Source organism: Sphaeramia orbicularis, chromosome 7, assembly GCF_902148855.1.
Source record: "Sphaeramia orbicularis chromosome 7, fSphaOr1.1, whole genome shotgun sequence".
Taxonomy (NCBI): Eukaryota; Metazoa; Chordata; class Actinopteri; order Kurtiformes; family Apogonidae; genus Sphaeramia; species Sphaeramia orbicularis.
In genome coordinates this window covers 3,192,657-3,213,684 of record NC_043963.1, presented here as the reverse complement: position 1 = coordinate 3,213,684, position 21,028 = coordinate 3,192,657, and the positions used below count along the sequence as shown (strand labels likewise).

Sequence of the window (21,028 nt, the reverse complement as noted above, 5' to 3'; positions counted from 1 at the left end):
GGAAGGTGGTCCACTTGTTGACCAGACTCCGCTGACCCCCCATGTCATTCTGAGGCAACGACACAAAACACAGAACACAGATGTTGAACGGGTCTGTGTCATATTTGTACTGTTTAATATTTAAAAATGACCTCAAATGATCATTAATGTTTGGAATAAAGAGCTGGGAATTCTGTCTAAGACGCCGATGGATTGGATTGAACAGATATGAAGTGAGTTTATTTCCAGCGACACTAGAGGGAGTAGTGAGTCCAGTTGAGGATGAGAACCATAAGGAAACAACTGTCAGAGTCCTAGAACAGAAGTGGTCCAACTCCAGTGGTCGTTTCCTCCACTGGACTCAGCTGGAACCGGACAGAACGGAGTTGGATTCTGAACCTTATGAAGGTATACAGTTATTATGGGATGTTCTGTTTGTTGATCTACAGTTCAGACTAAACTGTGACAGTTCTGACCTTGTTTGTTGGATTCAAACAGATTTTTAGTTCAGTTATTGACGACACAAACCGACAGAAAACAGAGGAGTATTGATTGTACTGCGGCTGTTTTAGTCTAAAAACAGAGTTAAGCTAACGGAGCCAAGCTAACAGAGCTAATCTAACAGAGCTAAGCTAACAGAGATAAGCTAACAAAGCTAAGCTAACAGAGATAAGCTAACAAAGCTAAGCTAATGGAGCTAAGATAACAAAGCTAAGCTACTGGAGCTAAACTAACAAAACTAAGCTAATGGAGCTAAGATAACAAAGCTAAGCTAACAAAGCTAAGGTAATGGAGCTAAGCTAACAGAGTTAAGCTAATGGAGATATAATGTCAACTATCAGCTGATGCAGCGTCAGCATTATCAGATACTGTTATTTTATGTATTCATGTGGACTACTGTAGTCCACATCCACCCAGGTCTACAGTCCCTGACTCCGCCCTCTCAGATGCAGATGTTGGGTTAGTTCTTGTTGATTTCGTTAAGTCCAGCTGTTTGTGGGGGTGTGTCCTCACCCTGCACAGCTGTCCGATGCGGGAGTAGGTGGACTTCCCCAGACCCTGGGCCTCCACCGCCGTCTCCCGGAAGAAGAAGAAGATCTTATCGTCATCTGGGTTTTCACTCTCTGGGACCCAGAAGGAACCCACAAACTTGGGTTCTGTCAGAAAGCAGAACACAGAGCAGAGCGGTCAGTGACACCTACGTTCTCCAAACAGAGGAACCGGGTCCATGGTCCAGGAGGACCGACCCACCGTTCAGCCAGCGGGAGTCGTGCTGTTCGGTCCGGATGGATGGACGCCGGCCCAGACTCCTGAAGATGGTGAAGTCCCGCCCCATGAGGTCTGTGGCCACGCCCGCATACAGCTCATCACCTAGGAAACACAAACAGGTCATGAACTGGATCCGTTATGTGGTTCTACTGAAAGACCCACGGATCCTTTAGGTCCAAAAACCTCCGACCTCAACCTGAGTCTAATATGAAGACAAACGATCAGGAGATTTGATCTGTATTCAGTTCATCACCTAGGAAACGGGAACCACAACGAACTATGGGTTCACTGTGTGTGTGTGTGTGTGTGTGTGTGTGTGTGTGTGTGTGTGTGTGATGACAGAAGGAGGTTTGGTTCATCTGGTGGAAACTGGGGTCGATTCTGTTAAAACATCCACAGGATCCAAAACAGATCACATGACCACACCCACTGATCTGTTAGAAGATCATGTCCTGGATGTTCCTCTGTTCGATCAGACTAGATTAGATCAGATTAGACTACATTAGTTTAGTTTAGATTAGAGTAGATCAGATTAGATCAGTTTAGTTTAGATTAGAGTAGATCAGATTAGATCAGTTTAGTTTAGATTAGAGTAGATCAGATTAGATCAGTTTAGTTTAGATTAGAGTAGATCAGATTAGATCAGTTTAGTTTAGATTAGAGTAGATCAGATTAGATCAGTTTAGTTTAGATTAGAGTAGATCAGATTAGATCAGTTTAGTTTAGATTAGAGTAGATCAGATTAGATCAGTTTAGTTTAGATTAGAGTAGATCAGATTAGATCAGTTTAGTTTAAATTAGATTAGATTAGATCAGTTTAGATCAGATCAGTCATTCTATGATCGTACATGAAACATCACCTGCGGCTTCTGGACCTTCAAACCCAAACTCTGAGTCCAGATTCTCCTGTTTTTATGTCATACTAATATTCGCTGCAGATTTTACATTAAAGACAGATGAGTCTGGACGAGTTCAAACAGAAAGAAGACTTCAGATACTGATTAGTTTCATTAGTTGTTGGATCTAAAACGTTAACGTCCTTAAACCTTTTGATGTTCTGTTTAGTGTCTGAACCCAGAACAGTCCACATGGTCAGGGTTAGGGTCCAGTCTAAACACACATCTGGACTAAAACCCAGACCAGACCAGACCCATCCAGGTTAAAGCTAAAGGTCAATGACGGCGGCGTTGGTTACCGACGAGCACCGACGCAGCAGGATGACGAGGATCGTACGGACTCTTCCCTTTTCCATCCTCCACTTTGGACGGGTCGATCCGGAACACGTGATCCTGGAACAAAAACAGATTCACATTCACATTCAGATTCTTAATTGTCGTTTAAATGTCACATGTTTTTTAATTGTTTGCGCTGCTTCGTGTCATGGGGTCAGAGGTCAAAGAGTAACTTTAACCCTTAAAGACCTAGAAGTAGTCTGGAGGAGACTTTACATTTACAAAGTGATTGATCACCATTTATTAAAACATTATCTACTGGAGTTGGCATTTTTCAGTGTAAATCAGGTGTTTTATATTTTATATTTAAGTCATTGATCATATAGATGCTCATTAAAGTTCAGAGTAAATTCAGTGTTCATTATATAAAAACAGTCTTTTTCAGTCCAGTCTGTCATTAACTGAACATAACCCCAGTGTGTCCGTCCACTGTCACTGATCCAACTAAAGTTTTACTGGTGAATCAGTTGTAGATCAGTGGTTCAACAGCCTGGTTTTGTTCATTTTCATTCTTTTTTTTTTGGTATTTGATTGGGTTTTGTTCATTCTGTTGCCCAATTTATAATTTTTCTTCAATCTTGTTCAATTTGTGGCTTATTTTGCTCATGGTATGTATTATTTTGTCGATTTATTTTTCATTTTTGCTCATTTTATTGATCACTTTGGCTGTTTTTATGCATTTTGTTGCCTTTTTTTTTTTTTACTTAATTTTAGTCAGGTCTTAGCAAATTCTTTCATGTTATTTATTATTTTGTAAACATTTTTAATTCATTCATGTTCATTTTGTTTATTATTTAATATAATCCCAGTGTGTCCATCCACTGTCATTGATCCAACTCCATGGGTTTTACTGGTGAATCAATGTTGTAGAAGATGATGGTGTTTCCACGGTAACTACGGAGCCTCTGAACATCCAAATATGGTCATATCTGATGACCATGAAAAGATGAAGAACTGTATTTTACAGCAATTATTTCCATGGATTGCTAGGATTAGTGGATCAGCAGGTATTAAACAGTTCGGGTTTTTAAGGGTTAAAAACACTTTGAATCCCGTCGGTTTCTCGTTGTGTTTTCTCACCTCCATCCTGTTTCCGACCTCCACGAAGGCGCAGGTGGGGTGGAAGGCGCCGGTTCCACATGCGTACAGGTGGGTCCGGTTGTAGTGATGCACGATCTTCACATAGTTCACACAGTCAGTCTGGAAGACACACACACACACACACACACACACACACACACACACACACACACACACACACAGTCACATGATCAGCACCTTCATCAAACATCTGCTGGTGTTTCACACTCCTCATGTTTCCATCAACCTGCACGTGCAGTAACCCTTCTGTGGGTTCTAGTTTTATCATCTTTTATCTGAGGTTGGGTTCTTTCTATTGGTCTAGAACACAATAGGGTAGAGGTCTGCATTGGCTGAGGGGGAGGGGTGGAAGTGGGCGGGGCTTAGAGCAGCAGAGTGCAGTTAGTGAAAGAGACATGGAAGATTTTTACTACTTTTATCAGCCTTTTACTGAGGTTTTAGTGGTGACTTCTAGTAAAGAATTGTACATAATAGTGATAGTGATGTTTTGGAGTGTTCTACTAGTGGGTTATGATGTGTTTTTTTTCTCTGTATTTTTCCAGTTTCTATAGTTGATTCATAGTTGTATTGTATCTGTAAATCTTCTCTAAATGTGTGTATATTTGTATATCTGTGTAAATCTACAGTCAGATCTGTCCAGTTCATACACAGATGCAGTGTGTGCATTTGAATCAGATGATGGATGTTTTTGTCAGTGAAATGAGCGGCTCTGTCTACAACTAGACACAAAGTGAACACAGACTATCAACTGGATCCAAATGAACTAGAAAGAACCAAAAAGAAGAAGAAGAACATGGACACACAATGATCTAGAACAACTACAATGAATCACACATGGAAAATAGTTGAACATTTACATCTACAATCTCATAAAGTTTCATTATTAACATTTACAGTTTTTTTTCTTTTAATAAATGATAAAAATTCAAGTCTGTTTTTTTTATTTTTTTACTATAAGACAATTTTATACGGAAGAAGATTCGGGCCACTGAAAAAAAAATGAAGGTTCAAACTTTTTTTTTTTTTTTTAATTATTATTATTATGAGAAAAAAAAGCCAGAATTCTGACTTTTTCTCTCAGAATTCTGACTTTAATCTAGGAATTCTGACTTTTTTCTCACAATAATAAAAAAATATATTTCTGACCTTAATTTTTATTTTTTTCTCCAGTGGCCCTAATCCTCTTCCATAGTTTTAAGCATTTATTACATATAATAATGATAATTAATGGATAGATATTCAAAGTTGAAAAAAGGTTAAAAAATTGGCATAAAAATACATTTTCTGACACTTTTATTGCAAAAACACCTTTAATAAATCTCAGCCTCTTCTAATGGTCCTTAAAGGGTTAAATAAAACAGGCCCTAACTACAACAGTGGCCTTGAAGGTCAAAATACAACATTACAGAAGAACTGACCGGTCCTCGTCCATGTCCTTTAAAATCATTCAGTGACTCCAGATCTTTAAGTTTCAGGTTTGAGCCTTTTTTTCCAGTTCAGTCCAGACTTTTGGAACAGACAGAAGGAAAAGAAATCCTAAAACCAAAGACTGGAACTAAATACAAGTGTAAAACAGAGGCCCTTCAACAGGAGCTGGTGCCTGTACAAGCTGAACCTGGTCAAAGCAGTCCCAGGTTTTATTCATACGTCATTATCACAGATGGATTTAATGACACTTTCACTGAAGGATGTTCATGTTTGGAACGTGTGTTTACGTCTTCAGCTTTTAACACGTTTCAGGGAGGTTCTGAATCACATTGTGTGTTTCTGGGTCAAAGTCGAAGCGTTTTATGTTGAAAAAAGTAATGATGCCAAACACGGTCATGGTATTTGACAGTGTTACATAAGGACAGATAAAAGTCCACGTCCTCCTGGGTCTGATGTAAACATGAGTTAAGGTGGAGGTGGTTTAGATGAACCTACGATCACCATCCCGGAGGCTCCAGAATCCAACTGGACTGATGTGAGTCCAGTCCAGGGCCAGGACCAGGACCAGGACCAGGACGTCCTGGGTGTTTGTGGTGACAGATGGACATTCCACTCATATCTTCTGTCTCTGTCTGTGACAACACTGCAGCTCCGCCTCCAGCTCTGTTATGACAGTTTTATGTCCGACTCTGTGTGAACGCCAACAAAAGATAACTGTGGATCAAGTCATCCGATGTGTGTGTGTGTGTGTGTGTGTGTGTGTGTGTGGGGGGGGGGGGGTGTCATGGACCGACACCAAAGCTTCAGACTGAAACTATTAACACAAAATGTGTCCAGTGTCCTTGTACGTCACAGTCTGTTCTATGTGGATCAGAACCAGCTGAAGGTGTTCTATGTCCGGTTCTGTTCTATGTTCCAGTCCTGGTTCTGTTCTGTGTTCCAGTCCTGGTTCTGTGTTCCAGTCCTGGTTCTGTTCTGTGTTCCAGTCCTGGTTCTGTTCTGTGATCCAGTCCTGGTTCCGTTCTTGTTCCAGTCCTGGTTCTGTGTTCCAGTCCTGGTTCCGTTCTATGTTCCAGTCCTGGTTCTGTTCTGTGATCCAGTCCTGGTTCCGTTCTGTGATCCAGTCCTGGTTCCGTTCTTGTTCCAGTCCTGGTTCCGTTCTGTGTTCCAGTCCTGGTTCTGTGTTCCAGTCCTGGTTCTGTTCTGTGTTCCAGTCCTGGTTCTGTTCTATGTTCCAGTCCTGGTTCCGTTCTTGTTCCAGTCCTGGTTCTGTTCTATGTTCCAGTCCTGGTTCTGTTCTTGTTCCAGTCCTGGTTCTGTTCTGTGTTCCAGTCCTGGTTCTGTGTTCCAGTCCTGGTTCTGTTCTGTGTTCCAGTCCTGGTTCTGTTCTATGTTCCAGTCCTGGTTCCGTTCTTGTTCCAGTCCTGGTTCTGTTCTGTGTTCCAGTCCTGGTTCTGTTCTATGTTCCAGTCCTGGTTCCGTTCTTGTTCCAGTCCTGGTTCTGTTCTGTGTTCCAGTCCTGTGTTCTGGATGAGGATCAGCCTAACTATAGAAGTGGGCGGGGCTTTCACTGGAGGAGAACTCAACTCGACCAATCACAGTCCAGATATGACTTCTATCAGTGATCACTGTGAACTAGACTGATATCTGGAACCATTTACATCACAGGTGTCAAACATGTGGCCCGGGGGCCAAAACCGGCCAGCCAAAATGCCCAGTCCGGCCCACGGGATGAAGTTGCAAAGTGCAAAAATTACCCTGAAGACATTAACAGTCAAGGGCATCAAACTCGAAATTTTCTTCTTTAATGTGAAAATAAAATGATATGACATCAGGTCTATAAATAATTGCAACACCAATTTTTTTCTCTTTGATTTATTTCAAAGAACATTAAATTCTGATATCCTTCAACAATAAAATGTCAATAACCAGAACAAATATGAACAACCTGAAATATCTAAAGAAAAAAAAGTGCAATTTTAACCATATTCTGCCTGTTTTATGCCTTGGTAGATCCTATCTGTAATGCACATGCAGAAATCACAAGTTGAGGCAGAATATTGATAAAATTCTGCTTATTTTTCTTCAGAAACTTCTTTGTTTTAGATTGTTCACATCTTTTTTGTTTTTGTCAGTTTGAAAAATGTAAAAATGTTCAAATCTTAATGTTATTTTTTGCACTGAAAAATTTGGAGTTATTTATAGGTTATTCTGTTATTTTAATGGTTCTGGTCCACTGGAGTCAAATTGGGCTGAGTGTGGAACCTGAAAGAACATGAGTTTGACACCCCTGACTTACATGTTCTAAACCATCAACATATGAACCAGTAGAAGGAAAAGAACAGTTACAATATTTTAAAAATTCACCAAAAACTTAAAAAGCTAAATTTTTCAAAACTGTGAATAAACTTTGTAGACATTGTCCTAAAGAAGAAACATAAAAAATCAGAAATGAATCTGACCAGTAGTTTTGGAGAACAACATTGTTGAAATGTAGACATTGCTGACCTTGAGTTTGACCCTTTAAGGTCACTAAAGTTCAAAGGTCATGGACCCAAATTAAAAGTCCATATATGACTTCTATCAGTGATCAACAGGCACTATATTTATATCTGTGACCATTTATATGCAATAAACCATCAACATATGGACCATTAGAAGGAAAAAAAAAAGTCAAAAATTTGTCAAAAATCTGAATTTCAGATGAAACCAGACCCTCCCTCATTTAATACATGGAAAAAGTTTGGGATATTTTCCAAATGGAGGAGATCGCATTCTTACTCAGGCTTCAGAAAAACACCTTCACTAACAGATGGGAACCGATGTTAGCTTTGCTGCTGCAATAATATTTATTAGTGATTCACTCTGCCTTTGATTAAGATTTACATCTACAGCTTTATTTTTAGAAGTGGACATTATTTGTTTGCTGTGATTGTTATTATTTTCTTTAATTTCCATCCTATGTTCCCTGTGGAGGTTTGTAAAAATACACATACAGCTGTGAAAAAGGAAAAGAAACTAACTGAACTGGACTTAAATGTAGACATTGTATTGCACTGAAAAAAAGAGAAAATCTAATAAACAGTAAAAAAAAAAAAAAAAAAAAAAAAAAAAAAAAAAAAAATCTAAAATTTGTCCAAACTGAACATCTGAACTGAATCTGACCAGCAGTTTGTTTGATGAAACTGCTGATGACGCCCTCAGACCCAGCTCCTTCAGAACAGCTCATGGTCTACAGGTCTGAGATGGGCCCAGGTGGTTCTGGTCTGTTTTATTACATCTGACCCGTCTTCGTCTGTCTGTGTTTTCAGTCTCATCGACCCGATCACATCTGTTCACCTCTGGGTCAGGTTACACAGACCTGGTCCTCAGAGTCTGGTCCAGATGCAGGGGGTTTCATGGTGGTTCCGGTCCTATCCAAAGGCCCTCAGTGTCTTAAAGACCTGGTTCTGGTTCAGTTGGGTGGTCCTGGTTTGGCGTCGGGCTGTGACTCCATCGATCCGACCTCTACGTGGTTCGATCTGGGTCACATCTGTCAGCTGATTAAGTTACAGACTCTGGGGGTGGAGGGTCCGTGTAGACCCGGTCCACTGAACCAGATCCACTGAACCAGATCCACCACTGTTAGAGTAAAGAGGGTCTATGTTTGTCTGTTTAGGAACATGTTGGTTCATTAGAATATTTACATTTCAATAGTTCATGAAGTCATTATTTTACTGTAATAAACCTCATTACTGTGTGGATTTAAACTCAATCTGTAGTTTTATTTTTATTTTCATTATTTGTATTTTACTGAAACTTTGAAGTAATTGCACAGTTTTTTTTAGAATGTAGTATCTGTTTTTTTTTTTAAACCTCCAGTATTTGTAATGTTACTGAAAAAGGACAATTTTATTGGCATTATTTATACTTTTACTGTAATCGATTGTATTTGGTGCAGTACTTGTACTATCATTACAATACTTCTTCTTATTATTACAATTATAATTATAATAATAATAATTATTATTATTGTTATTACAGTATTTGGAGAATGAAGTGTTCACACTTGTACAGGAACAGGGTATTTCCATATATATATATATATATATATATATGAAATCTTCCTGTAACACAGTATATATATTATTACTCGTTACAATATTTGTATAATTAAAATATTAGTCATTTTACAATATTATGGCTGAATTATATTTTCACAGTAATAGGGTATTTTTTGGTGTAGTATTCATACTGTCACATGTTTTACAGTTGCAGTTCTTACATTTCATTGAATCACAGTATGATTTGTGCAGTAAATGCACCTTAACATGTACTTTAATTTGTTAATGTGTGACTGTGTATGTTTTGTTTGACTGTGTATTTTTTCTGTGATTGTGTGTATTTTTTGTGTGATTGTTCATATTTTTTCTGTGATTGTGTATGTTTTGTGTGATTGTGTGTATTTTTTGTGTGATTGTGTGTATGTTTTGTGTGATTGTGTGTATTTTTTCTGTGATTGTATACATTTTTTCTGTGATTGTGTGTATTTTTTCTGTGATTGTGTGCATGTTTTGTGATTGTGTGCGTTTTTTGCAGATGAAGGTGAATTGTGTGTGTAGTTGGTCCTCTGATGTGCCCAAACACACAGATTCCAACGTTCAGAAAACAGACAAAGTGGGCGGACGTGGTCGAGTCATAAACGCCGTCACTTCCTCAGAACTGAAGGGTTCAGCCTCGACCTTTGACCTCCCACTGACTCATTAGGTAAAACAGAGGGAGCGTCTCTTCATGCTGAATAAAGCTGTATTGTTCACGTTTTCTCTTCTTTCAATCATTAACTCATGGGTCCATTCATCATTCTGTCTGTTTTCTCCACTTAGTTCCTTTAAAACTCGTCTCTAACACCGTTTTCTGTCTAATATTATACACACAATGTTAAAAACTAATCCATTAAACATGATAATCGGTTAAAAATGACCTCATAACGTTCTGAAATGCACAGACTGAATTTCCTCATGGGAATAATAGAGTGAGTGAACCTTTAACCTTTGAAACACCCTGGACACATATGTCTTATATGTTCCTCAGAACTGTTCCATGTGGACTGGACATATGATCCAGATCCTGAAAACCTGCAGATCTGGTCTAGTCTGCACGTCCACATGTCCACATTTCATTAGCATCAGCTGTCTGGAACACGGGTTTTAAGTCTCGAGGTTTGTCTAGATCTGGAGTTGGTCCATGAACAAAGTCCTGATGCTAATGCTAACGCAAATGCTAATGTTGTGAGTATTAGAATGGGTAAAATCTGTCCTAATGCTAATGCTAACACAGTGAGTATTGGAATGGATAAAATGCATAGACTGAATTTCTGTCCAAATGCTAATGCTAACGCAGGTTGTATTAGGATGGGTAAAACGCCCAGACTGAATTTCTGTCCTGATGCTAATGCTAATGCTAACGCAGTGTGCATTAGGATGGGTAAAATGCACTGACTGAATTTCTATCCAAATGCTAAGGCGTGTGTATTAGGATGGGTAACATGCAGAAACTGAATTTCTGTCCAAATGCTAATGCTAGCACAGTGTGTATTAGGATGGGTAAAATGCAGAGACTGAATTTCCGTGCTAATGCTAACGCAGTGCATATTAGGATGGGTACAATGCAGAAACTGAATTTCTGTCCTAATGCTAATGCAGGGTGTATTAAGATGGATAAAATGCAAAGACTGAATTTCTGTCCTAATGCTAATGCTAACGTAGGGTGTATTAGGATGGGTAAAATGCAAAGACTGAATTTCCGTCCTAATGCTAATGCTAATGCAGTGCATATTAGGATGGGTAAAATGCAGAGACTGAATTTCTGTGCTAATGCTAATGCAGTGTGTATTAGGATGGGTAAAATGCAGAGACTGAATTTCTGTCCTAATGCTAATGCTAATGCAGGGTGTATTAGGATGGGTAAAATGCAAAGACTGAATTTCCGTCCTAATGCTAATGCAGTGCATATTAGGATGGGTAAAATGCAGAGACTGAATTTCTGTGCTAATGCTAATGCTAACACAGTGTGTATTAGGATGGATAAAATGCAGAGACTGAATTTCTGTCCTTAAGCTAATGCTAATGCTAATGCTAACACAGTGTGTATTAGGATGGATAAAATGCAGAGACTGAATTTCCATATGGGGACAATAAACTGAGTTAAACGACGAAATGCACCAAAAACAAACGCCACATGAGCCGGTCCTGCTCCTCGTCCAGTTCCAGCCTTATTCCAACATCCTCGGAGCCAGACTGATGGTTTATTGATGGTTTCCTGTTCAATCTGTGCAGCTATTTCACATGCAACTATATTTTAAATAAGTCAGTTATTAAACTATACGAGCCACATCTACTAAACAGGACGCATTAGTAAAGCCATGATCCAACAAAAAAGGTGTAAATTTATGACACAGACGCAGCCAGTCGAATATTTACAAATGCATTCTATTACCAAAGCACAAAACAGATCCAAGTTTTCAACAGTTGCAGCTTGTTGTGTGAAATCCAATGAACATAACTGAAGTGGAGGTTTTATGCACGTGTTCCTGTCAGGAAACTGCAAAGAAAAATGAGCTTCTGTTCAGAGAGCTGATCTGTGAAGTCCAACAGGAAATTTAAACACCACTAAGATGAAGATTTTATGGATTTCATGAAGGTTTTATTGGCATGGAGGAGGACATGAAAGTTATGCAGACTTCCTTTAAGTCCTGGTGGACTTCCTGGAGAGGCTCCTGGACGTTTGGGGAGATTCTCCTCAGGACTAAAGACGAAGAAAGTGTGGATGGAAACTCCAGACAGTCACAGTCACAGCTAGAGGCTGACAAATGAAGGGTTGTGGTGTTTGGGTGCAGAAGGCTGCTACTGCGTCACCCGTTCTTCTAAGAAAGTAAGAATAATGAGCCTTGGTCATCGATGTGTTCTAACAGTGCTGTCCTTTTGGGTGTAACGGTGTCATACTTAGCATTTCCACCACAGACACAAGCTTCCTGTTCAGTTCTCAGTTGGACCAGAGTATTTCTGTGTTGACTGCAGGTTAAATCTGCTGCCAGTGTCCGGAACCAAAGGACTGATGAACATCTGGAGCTGGTCCTCCAGTGCATTCACTGCTCCAAAAGTGCTAATGCTAATGCTAGGTGCTCCGTGTATTAAAGTATTATGGGTAAAATGTAAAAATCAAATTTCCATACAGAAGAGATATGAACTGAATTTATTTCCAGTGATGGGCTGTGAGTTTATGTGACCACTAGAGGAAGTAGTGAGTCACTCTGAAACGGAGGTGATTAGTGGTTTTATTGTGGCTGTTTTCAGTCTAAAAACAGAGCTAAGCTAACAGAGCTAAGCTAACAGAGCTAAGCTTACATCTATAATGTAAACTATCAGCTGATGCAGCATCTACATTATCAGACACACTGTTATTTCATCCACTGTTAAAATAAACGTCTGTGAGTTTGACTTGAATTAAACTTGATGATTCTACAAAACAGATGAAAGTCTGAGTTTGATCCTTTATTCCAGGGGTGTCAAACTCATTTTCTTCCGGGGGCCACATTCAGCCCAATTTAATCTGAAGTGGGCCGGACCAGTAAAAAAATAATATGGTAGGCCATAAATAATGACAACTCCAAATTGTTTTATTGCAAAAAATAACATTCAGTTATGCCAATATTTACATTTACAAACTATCCAAACTAAACGGATGTGAATAACCTGAAAAAAAATGCAATTTGTTAAGAAATATAAGTACAATTTTATCAATATTATGTCTCGACTTATCATTTATAGGCTACACGTGCATTATAGATCAAATCTACGAAGGCACAAAACATGTAGTCACAGGCAGAATATCGTTAAAATCGCACTTAATTCTCTTAAGACATTTCAGGTTGTTCATATTTGTTCAGGTTATTCACAATTTATTGTTAAAGGATAGTTTGTTAATGTAAACATTTTCATAATTTCATGTTTTTTGCACTAAATAAAAGGGAAAAAAATGGTGTTGTCATTATTTATGGGTTATTATAATATTACTTTTGAGTTTGATGCCCTTACTTGCACTTTGCAAATTCATCCCATGGGCCAGATTGGAACCTTTTGGCGGGCCGGTTTTGGCCCCCGGGCCGCATGTTTGACACCTGTGGTTTATTCAGTATCTGATCCAGTCTGTGGCTCCACAGGGTCGGTTCTGTGGTGGTTCTGGTACCAGACTGACCCCTGCTGCTCAGAGTCTGGTATAGTAATACTACAGAGAACTACTTCTGACATTAAGTCCTTTAAATAAATCAACTCAAGTGGAATTTAATGTACGGTGGGGTGGGGTGGGGTGGGGGGGTGTCATCCTGCAGACAAATACACTTGTGTGTCATCAGGGTTAATAATAATTCCAGGTCAACTTAGTTCTGGAAAATAAACCAGAATTCCACAAAGGATTAAATCTGAGCTCAGATAAAGGCAGAGGTAAGGACCGACCAGGGGGAGGCGCACGCTCAGAGGCTTTTTTCTGCTCTTATCGGAGTCGGGGGGGTGAGGTGGGGGGGTGAGTCCTGGTCAGGTGAAACCACAGTCCTGGTCTTTGTATGAATAGAGGCCGTTGTGTGTCTGTTACAGCTGTGTAATCACGCTGATGAGGGGTTTGTTTTACGCACATACACCCGCCGCCATCATACATGACCAGACGTCCTCAGTCACAGACACACTCATCTGTGGCGTGGGAAGTCCACGTCCTTCATGTGTGTGTGATCCTGGGTGGTCTGTGCACACCCGCTGGCCTCACATCAGTCAGTGTGGACGTTTACACATAATCATCATATACTTCATATATTCTTAGAAACTGATGATTTGACTGTTTTTGGAGGAGAAACTAAAGTCCCAGAGGAGGTCTGCGTTTGTCCTGCAGCAGGTTCAACAGTTCAACCAACCCAGAACCACATCATCACATCTGACACCAAGCATTTTTACAGTATTTTAATCCAGTATCGACATCAGTTCTGATATAAGCGCTTCTGTCACCGCAAATCAACCAATCAATCATATTTTATTTATATAACATCACATCATGACAAAAGTTATCTCATGACTCCTTATATTTAGAGCTGATCTAAACCAGACTCTTCCAGACCAGACCATTTTAATTTTTACAGAAAATGTCACTAAATCAACCTCAAATACTGGCTGAAAACTACTGCAATATGACATGTATTTATACTATTTAAAGGTTCACTATATCTGACTATAATGGACGTTTCTGTGTCCGGCATGTTTGTCCGACGTGTGTCCCAATGTTGCAGCAAATATATATATATATACATATATTTTATATTGTTGCACTGACTGGAGTAGCAGAATGACAATAAAGGTGATTCTAATGTATTGTAATCTCTTTTCTCTTCTCTTCTCTTCTCTTCTCTTCTCTTCTCTTCTCTTCTCTTCTCTTCTCTTCTCTTCTCTTCTCTTCTCTTCTCTTCTCTTCTCTGTTTAACCTCTGTCTCTGTTAACAGCTGTCTGTCTGATGTCTGTGATGAACCAACGCTAAAATCCAAGCATCTCCAACCCGTCTGTGGTCTGTCACCTCATCATTTAGACCTTTCCCATCATGTTTCATCCCTTTTCCAGGACATAATGAAAAGCAGAACACGTGGTCTTTAGGTGCATGTAAACACATTCAACTCCAGGGAACGCCCGCCTCCGTCAGAGTTGGAGGAAGTGATGTCACCGTGGCGTGGTGGTGGTCATCCACAGTGCTCCTCATCAGCTGTTCTGACCTGCTATCTGTGGTGTGATGACTCCCATGACTCCAGTGCATTAAAGGTGCTATTGTGTGACTGTGGGTGGGGGTGGACACCTCCCCCCTCTGTTTAACTGCGTACAGTGTGATGGCTGCAGGACCACTGGCTCATATAACACAGCTCTGTTTGGCCTGAAATGTGATCTCAGCAGTTAGTTAAACTCGTACCGTTTGTCTGTTATGTGGAAAAGCTTGGTTTTCACATTGATTTTCCCTGAATATAAACCTTTGGAGGTCTGAGAAAACCTCCACAGACAGATGAGAGTGGACCAAGTGGACCATGTGGACCAAGTGGACATGTGGACTATGTGGACATGTGGACCAAGTGGACATGTGGACTATGTGGACATGTGGACAGACTTACAGTGATGTCCTTTCCAGCCCAGTTACACTCCTCCCTCCAGTCGACAGGAGCAGGCCAGTAGATCTGAAACACAGAGGTCAAAGGTCACAGCTCTGGAAAAGGCAGGTGGTGTACAGACAAATATAAGACATATGAACGGAGGAAGAGGAGCCCTCGTTTATTTCTGATCCGTTAAAAGTCTGATGGATGCTGATCTACAGATGGCGGCTGAACTGGAAAAACCGAACCTGGGTCTGGTTTGAGACCAGATGAGTCCCTGTTATCTGTGCTGATGGATCTGAACCCCCAACCTTCAGACTGAATGGACCCTGTGACCTGGATCTGATCTGTTACAGACAGTCTGAACAGCACTAATCTGACCCAGACCACTTTCATACGTAGTCCTCAATCTGACCCAGACCACTTTCATACGTAGTCCTCAATCTGACCCAGACCACTTTCATACGTAGTCCTCAATCTGACCCAGACCACTTTCACATGTGGTCGTAAATCTGACCCAGACCACTTTCATATGTGGTCCTAAATCTGACCCAGACCACTTTCATATGTGGTCGTAAATCTGACCCAGACCACTTTTATATGTGGTCCTAAATCTGACCCAGACCACTTTCATACGTAGTCCTCAATCTGACCCAGACCACTTTCACATGTGGTCCTAAATCTGACCCAGACCACTTTCATACGTAGTCCTCAATCTGACCCAGACCACTTTCACATGTGGTCCTAAATCTGACCCAGACCACTTTCATACGTAGTCCTCAATCTGACCCAGACCACTTTCACATGTGGTCCTAAATCTGACCCAGACCACTTTTATATGTGGTCCTAAATCTGACCCAGACCACTTTCATATGTGGTCCTAAATCTGACCCAGACCACTTTCATGTGTGGTCCTAAATCTGACCCAGACCACTTTTATATGTGGTCCTAAATCTGACCCAGACCACTTTCACATGTGGTCCTAAATCTGACCCAGACCACTTTTATATGTGGTCCTAAATCTGACCCAGACCACTTTCATATGTGGTCCTAAATCTGACCCAGACCACTTTCATATGTGGTCCTAAATCTGACCCAGACCACTTTCACATGTGGTCCTAAATCTGACCCAGACCACTTTCATACGTAGTCCTAAATCTGACCCAGACCACTTTCACATGTGGTCCTAAATCTGACCCAGACCACTTTCACATGTGGTCCTAAATCTGAGCCAGGCCACTTTCGTATGTGGTCCTAAATCTGATACAGATCTGATATTTTCCAATGTGACTTCAGTCTGAACGTCCAGGTCACATTTATCCGACCTTTACGTCATTGAAATGTGACAAACGTCCCAGTTCTTCGTCTCAGGATGCGGAACGGAGGAAAACCATATTTCCTTCTGTAAACACAGTGTGTGTCTGCGTGGTCTCGTATTCCATCAGGACCTCTTTAGTCCATGTGGGTCACTTCAGGACCTCTTTAGTCCATGTGGGTCACTTCAGGACCTCTTTAGTGCATGTGGGTCACTTCAGGGTCACATTCAGTTCAGACTCAAAACTGATAGAAGTCATATTTAATGTGGAATACGAACCAACACACACACAAAAAAAAAAAAAAAAAAAAAAAAAATCGGATTTGACCCAAAACACCTAACTATACATTCAGACCTGTATGAACACAGTCGTAGTCATACTGTGGTTCTCGTCTTCAGTTCTGGTTCTGGTTCTGTCTCTGGGTCGTGTCGTGAACATATTCTTTGACTAATTCTGCGTCTGTGATGGTTTTTACAAACTCTGTTCTCCGGTTGTTTGATTGGTTTCTTAGTGGAAAAAAAAAGCACACGCAAGATTTATAGCTTTAATTTATTTCTGAATCTCAGTTGAAGAAAAGCTCGGCTGTCTTCTTGAAAATATATTAAAACGTCACAATAAATCATGGACTCACTGGATGCAGTCAGACTAACATTATTAAACAGAGAAACAGGAGAATATTCACAACCAGCCCCGCCTTTGTTTTTGGATTTGTAGAAGAGAACGTTTGGATGCAGGTTTTAAAGGGAAACAGCACAAGGACAACACATTAACATATATGTTAATTAATATATATACAGTATATATATTAATATGTAATATAACAAGCATCTCCAACCACTGTATTTTTTAATCCAACTTATTTTTTACTATTATTTTCTAATTTTTGTTCTTTTTTTTTTTTTTAAATTACTGAATCTCTCTAAACCCAGTGTGTCTGTCCACTGTCATTGATCCAATTCAATGATGAATGAAAAACTGTTTTTGTTCATTTTCTTGCTCTTTTTTTTCTTTTTCTTTAATTTTGTTCAGTTTGTGGCTTATTTTGTTAATGTTGTAGAAGACGACTGTGTTTCCACAGTAACTACGGAGCCTCTGAACGTCCAGATATGGTCATATCTGATGACCATGAAAAGATGAAGAACTGTGTTTTACACCAATTATTGACATGGATTGATAGGATTAGTGGATCAACAGGAATTAAACAGTTTAGATCAGTAGATGGTTTAGGTTAGAGGTGGACGTTTGGGACTTTCAGGGTTAAAAATGCTCCTGTTTGGGACTGACCTTGTGTTCCTGTTTGGCGATGTTGTCCAATGACAGCGACAGCAGGAAGTTTTTGGCGCCGACAAAGAGGCGTCCTCGTTCCTCGTCCAACAGCAGAGCGCTGAAACAGCAGGAACGCTCCAACTCGAACCGACGAACGCCATGAAACTGCTGCAGCTCTGGAAAACAAAGACGTACAAGGGTTAAACTGAGGAGAGGAAACTGGGAACTGGACCGAGTCAACAACAGATGATCAGGACTCTGGCAATGTGGACATTTTGTTTGTGTTTTATATTTGAGCTTGTTTTATTGATTTAATTTTATTGTTTTATTGTTTATTGTTTCTTAATGCTTTCATTATTTTTCCTACTGTGCTTTTATTCTTCTGTCCAGCTCTTTAATCCACTGTGGTTGTTTTAAAGTGCTTTATAAATAAAGTTAAATTGGATGATCACACATGAGCACAGAGAAATATTGGCTTTGCCAGTTTTTTTTACAGTTTCCATCACATATGTAATGTTTAGCAGCTGAGACCTTACAAGAATAGAACAGAATAGAATTAGAATAGAATTAGTGCTGGGCAGCGATTAAAAAATTTAATCGCAATTAATAGCGTGGATTTCTGCGATTAATCACATAGTTATATGGGGGGGGGGGGGTTGCCGGCATCAACAGCATGTATTTCCTTTCAGTGATATTTCAGACTGAAGTACTCCAGTGATAAAAAATAATTGCACATGTCAGATCTTCCAAACACCTGTGTCCTTCTCCCCCCCACCATCTGAAGACATTTAAAATTAAAATGTCCATGGAACAGAACGCTACTGTTACACATGTTTATGTCCACACATGTTTATTTACAGTTGTGAGTGATTGACAGGAGTCTTAGTCCCACTAATCAGTACTAATACTAATAAGCCCAATAACATGTGATGTTCAGTTGTTCAAAGTAAACAAAGGGGGCCCTCTAGTGGTGGGAATAAGTTGCACAAATGTATGTTTTGTCCTTGCGGTGTTACTGTAGTCAGTTCGGACCGAAGAAGGAACTAACAGACACGTTTCTTTCACTCTGTTGGTATGGCCCCAAAAACGTTTGTCTGTGAGTATTTTATGTTCAGTTGTTGCCAGAATGAATAGTATCAAATATCTCTGATGTGAACCTTTGTTGCTGGATAAAAAGACGTTGTAAATCTTAAATGAATCTGTAAATGCTAATCGTTAGCATGTCTATGGATTTTCCCATTCAAGTTAGCATCGAGCTAGCAATATTTTTCCCATTCATTTAAATGTATAATGCCATGTAAATGTACTAAGGCAATGAACAGAACTGTTACAAATTTTGTTTGTATGTTGCAGTTTTACAGTGAGTCTACAGGAACAGATTTGGACAGAAGTTTTGGGTGTCCGGCTTTTCTTGTTAAACCTGTTGTCTATCTGCCGAGCTAATCGCTACATGCACACAAGCAGAAAAATAGAGGTTAGAATAAAACAGCATTAACGTGAGATAAAAAAAAAATTGTCGGTGTTTTTTAATGAATGCGTTAACGTGGTAATAACACGTTAACTTGCCCAGCCCTAAATAGAACAGAATAGAATAGATTTTTATTGTCACTGTCACAGGAACAATGGAAATCAGTTTAGCAGCAAAATCAGTTAGTGCAAAAAAAAGAACTGTACAAAAAATATCACACAAAATACAGAAAAATGTAAACAATGTACGACAGCTACAAGATAAAATATTAAATATACATATACTACTAAAGTACTACAAAAACTCTAATATCATTTGGACAAAAAATACATTAATTGAGAATCTTTGCGACCTTGGCATTAGCGCTCTTTCCATGAAAATTACAACATCCGGTCTGACAAAAAAAAAAAAAAAAAAAAGCAGCCATTTTTGGTCAGTTTTTCCATTTGTGTCAGGTAGTAACTTTCTTTTTTGTTATTAGAAAGAGAAAAAAAAAATCAATCTGTTATTCAAATTTGGTTTATCTGTTTTGACCGTGAAAAAGAAAAATGCCTTTAAATTCAATTATAATTTGTCTATTTTAGAACAAAAATCAATTCACCACTAGTTTTTCTTTTGTTTCCTAAAACAAAATCCAATGACCAACAGATTGACGGACCCCTGTGCCACTCCATTAGAACAGCTACATATGGGTTAATTCCTCCGACCACGATCATCAACAGTCGGAGTTGGTCCCCTTCAGTGGTAACTCCCTGCTACACATATGCTAATGCTAATGCTACGTGTGGTGGGTGTATTATGGGCAGAATGCAGACACTGAAGGCGTTTCTCAGTATCAAGTTCGCTGAGTTTGGTCTTCGTAAGAACGGTCCAAGAGAATGGACTCCCTAAGAACCTAAAAAGTCTCATGTTGACAGTAGCATGAAGTGCATCTTGGGATATTTTCCAGTCAAATCCACACGAGTCACCAACCAATCCATCCTCGGTTTAAGCTAAAAGACAAGAACAACATCTGGGAATTCCATCCAATCTTGGTTTGTGCGAACTTTTAAATGGAACAGAATTTGGGCCTCCACTGATGATGTTTCATAAGATCATAAGAACAGATAAGAACACATACTGAGAAACGGCGTGAATGTCCCTATGGGGAAAATGAAGCAGGTTAACCTTTGACCTTTAAAGAATCCTGTGTTGAACCAGTTCAACAGTCAGAGCTAATGGAACTAGCTCGGTATTTGACGTTGAACAATGTAAAAATATGTTCACGTGCTGTGGTTAAGGTATCCCTCCGCCGTAGAAATTAGTCCCATGTTAAAAGACGGTTTAAAAGCCAAATGACGAAGGGCTACAAACGCTGAAGAGTGATTTGTGATGAAACAGGTTAAAAAGTCACATTGATGTTCGACATGTGAAGCTGTCGACACTTATGGAAAACATTACGAGTAATAAAAAGTAGTTTTTATCACCACCAGAAGATGGAGGAGAACTGGAGTTTCATGAAAAACCCCTTGAATGCTCCTTTAATTGGTGCTGACAGAACAAATATTCATATTGTTCCTTTAATCAGAGGCACAGTTTGATGATTTGACTTGTTCATTGTTTAGTTTTGGAGGGTTTTCACAGCAGACACACAAATCAGTTCAACACAGCATCTCTGGGGGGGTTTTATTGTTGTAATGTTGAGTATTATTGTCCCCCCTTAGGAGAAGTTTGTCTTAAGCAACACAGAAACAAACTCACCAAACTGGAAAGAAGTCAAAGGACATGAAACCGTTGGACGTGGGTCCGTTGTTGCTCTTTCATTACAGTTTGATGCTGCTAC

The 21,028-nt window shown here is 39.6% G+C and overlaps 1 protein-coding gene across 1 annotated transcript in view; it reads right to left on the bottom strand.

Annotated features, from left to right (window-relative positions):
- sema3b (sema domain, immunoglobulin domain (Ig), short basic domain, secreted, (semaphorin) 3B) overlaps window positions 1-21,028 on the bottom strand; it is a 137,261-nt gene that overhangs the window by 11,673 nt on the left and 104,560 nt on the right. The window contains exons 4-10 of the mRNA XM_030138867.1: window positions 17,757-17,914; window positions 15,178-15,240; window positions 3,561-3,680; window positions 2,444-2,537; window positions 1,231-1,350; window positions 994-1,136; window positions 1-49 (exon numbers count right to left, since the gene is read on the bottom strand). The exon at window positions 1-49 is cut by the window's left edge and continues 66 nt beyond it. Of these exons, the coding sequence (XP_029994727.1) occupies window positions 1-49; window positions 994-1,136; window positions 1,231-1,350; window positions 2,444-2,537; window positions 3,561-3,680; window positions 15,178-15,240; window positions 17,757-17,914 (747 nt within the window). The remainder of the gene's footprint in view (window positions 50-993; window positions 1,137-1,230; window positions 1,351-2,443; window positions 2,538-3,560; window positions 3,681-15,177; window positions 15,241-17,756; window positions 17,915-21,028) is intronic.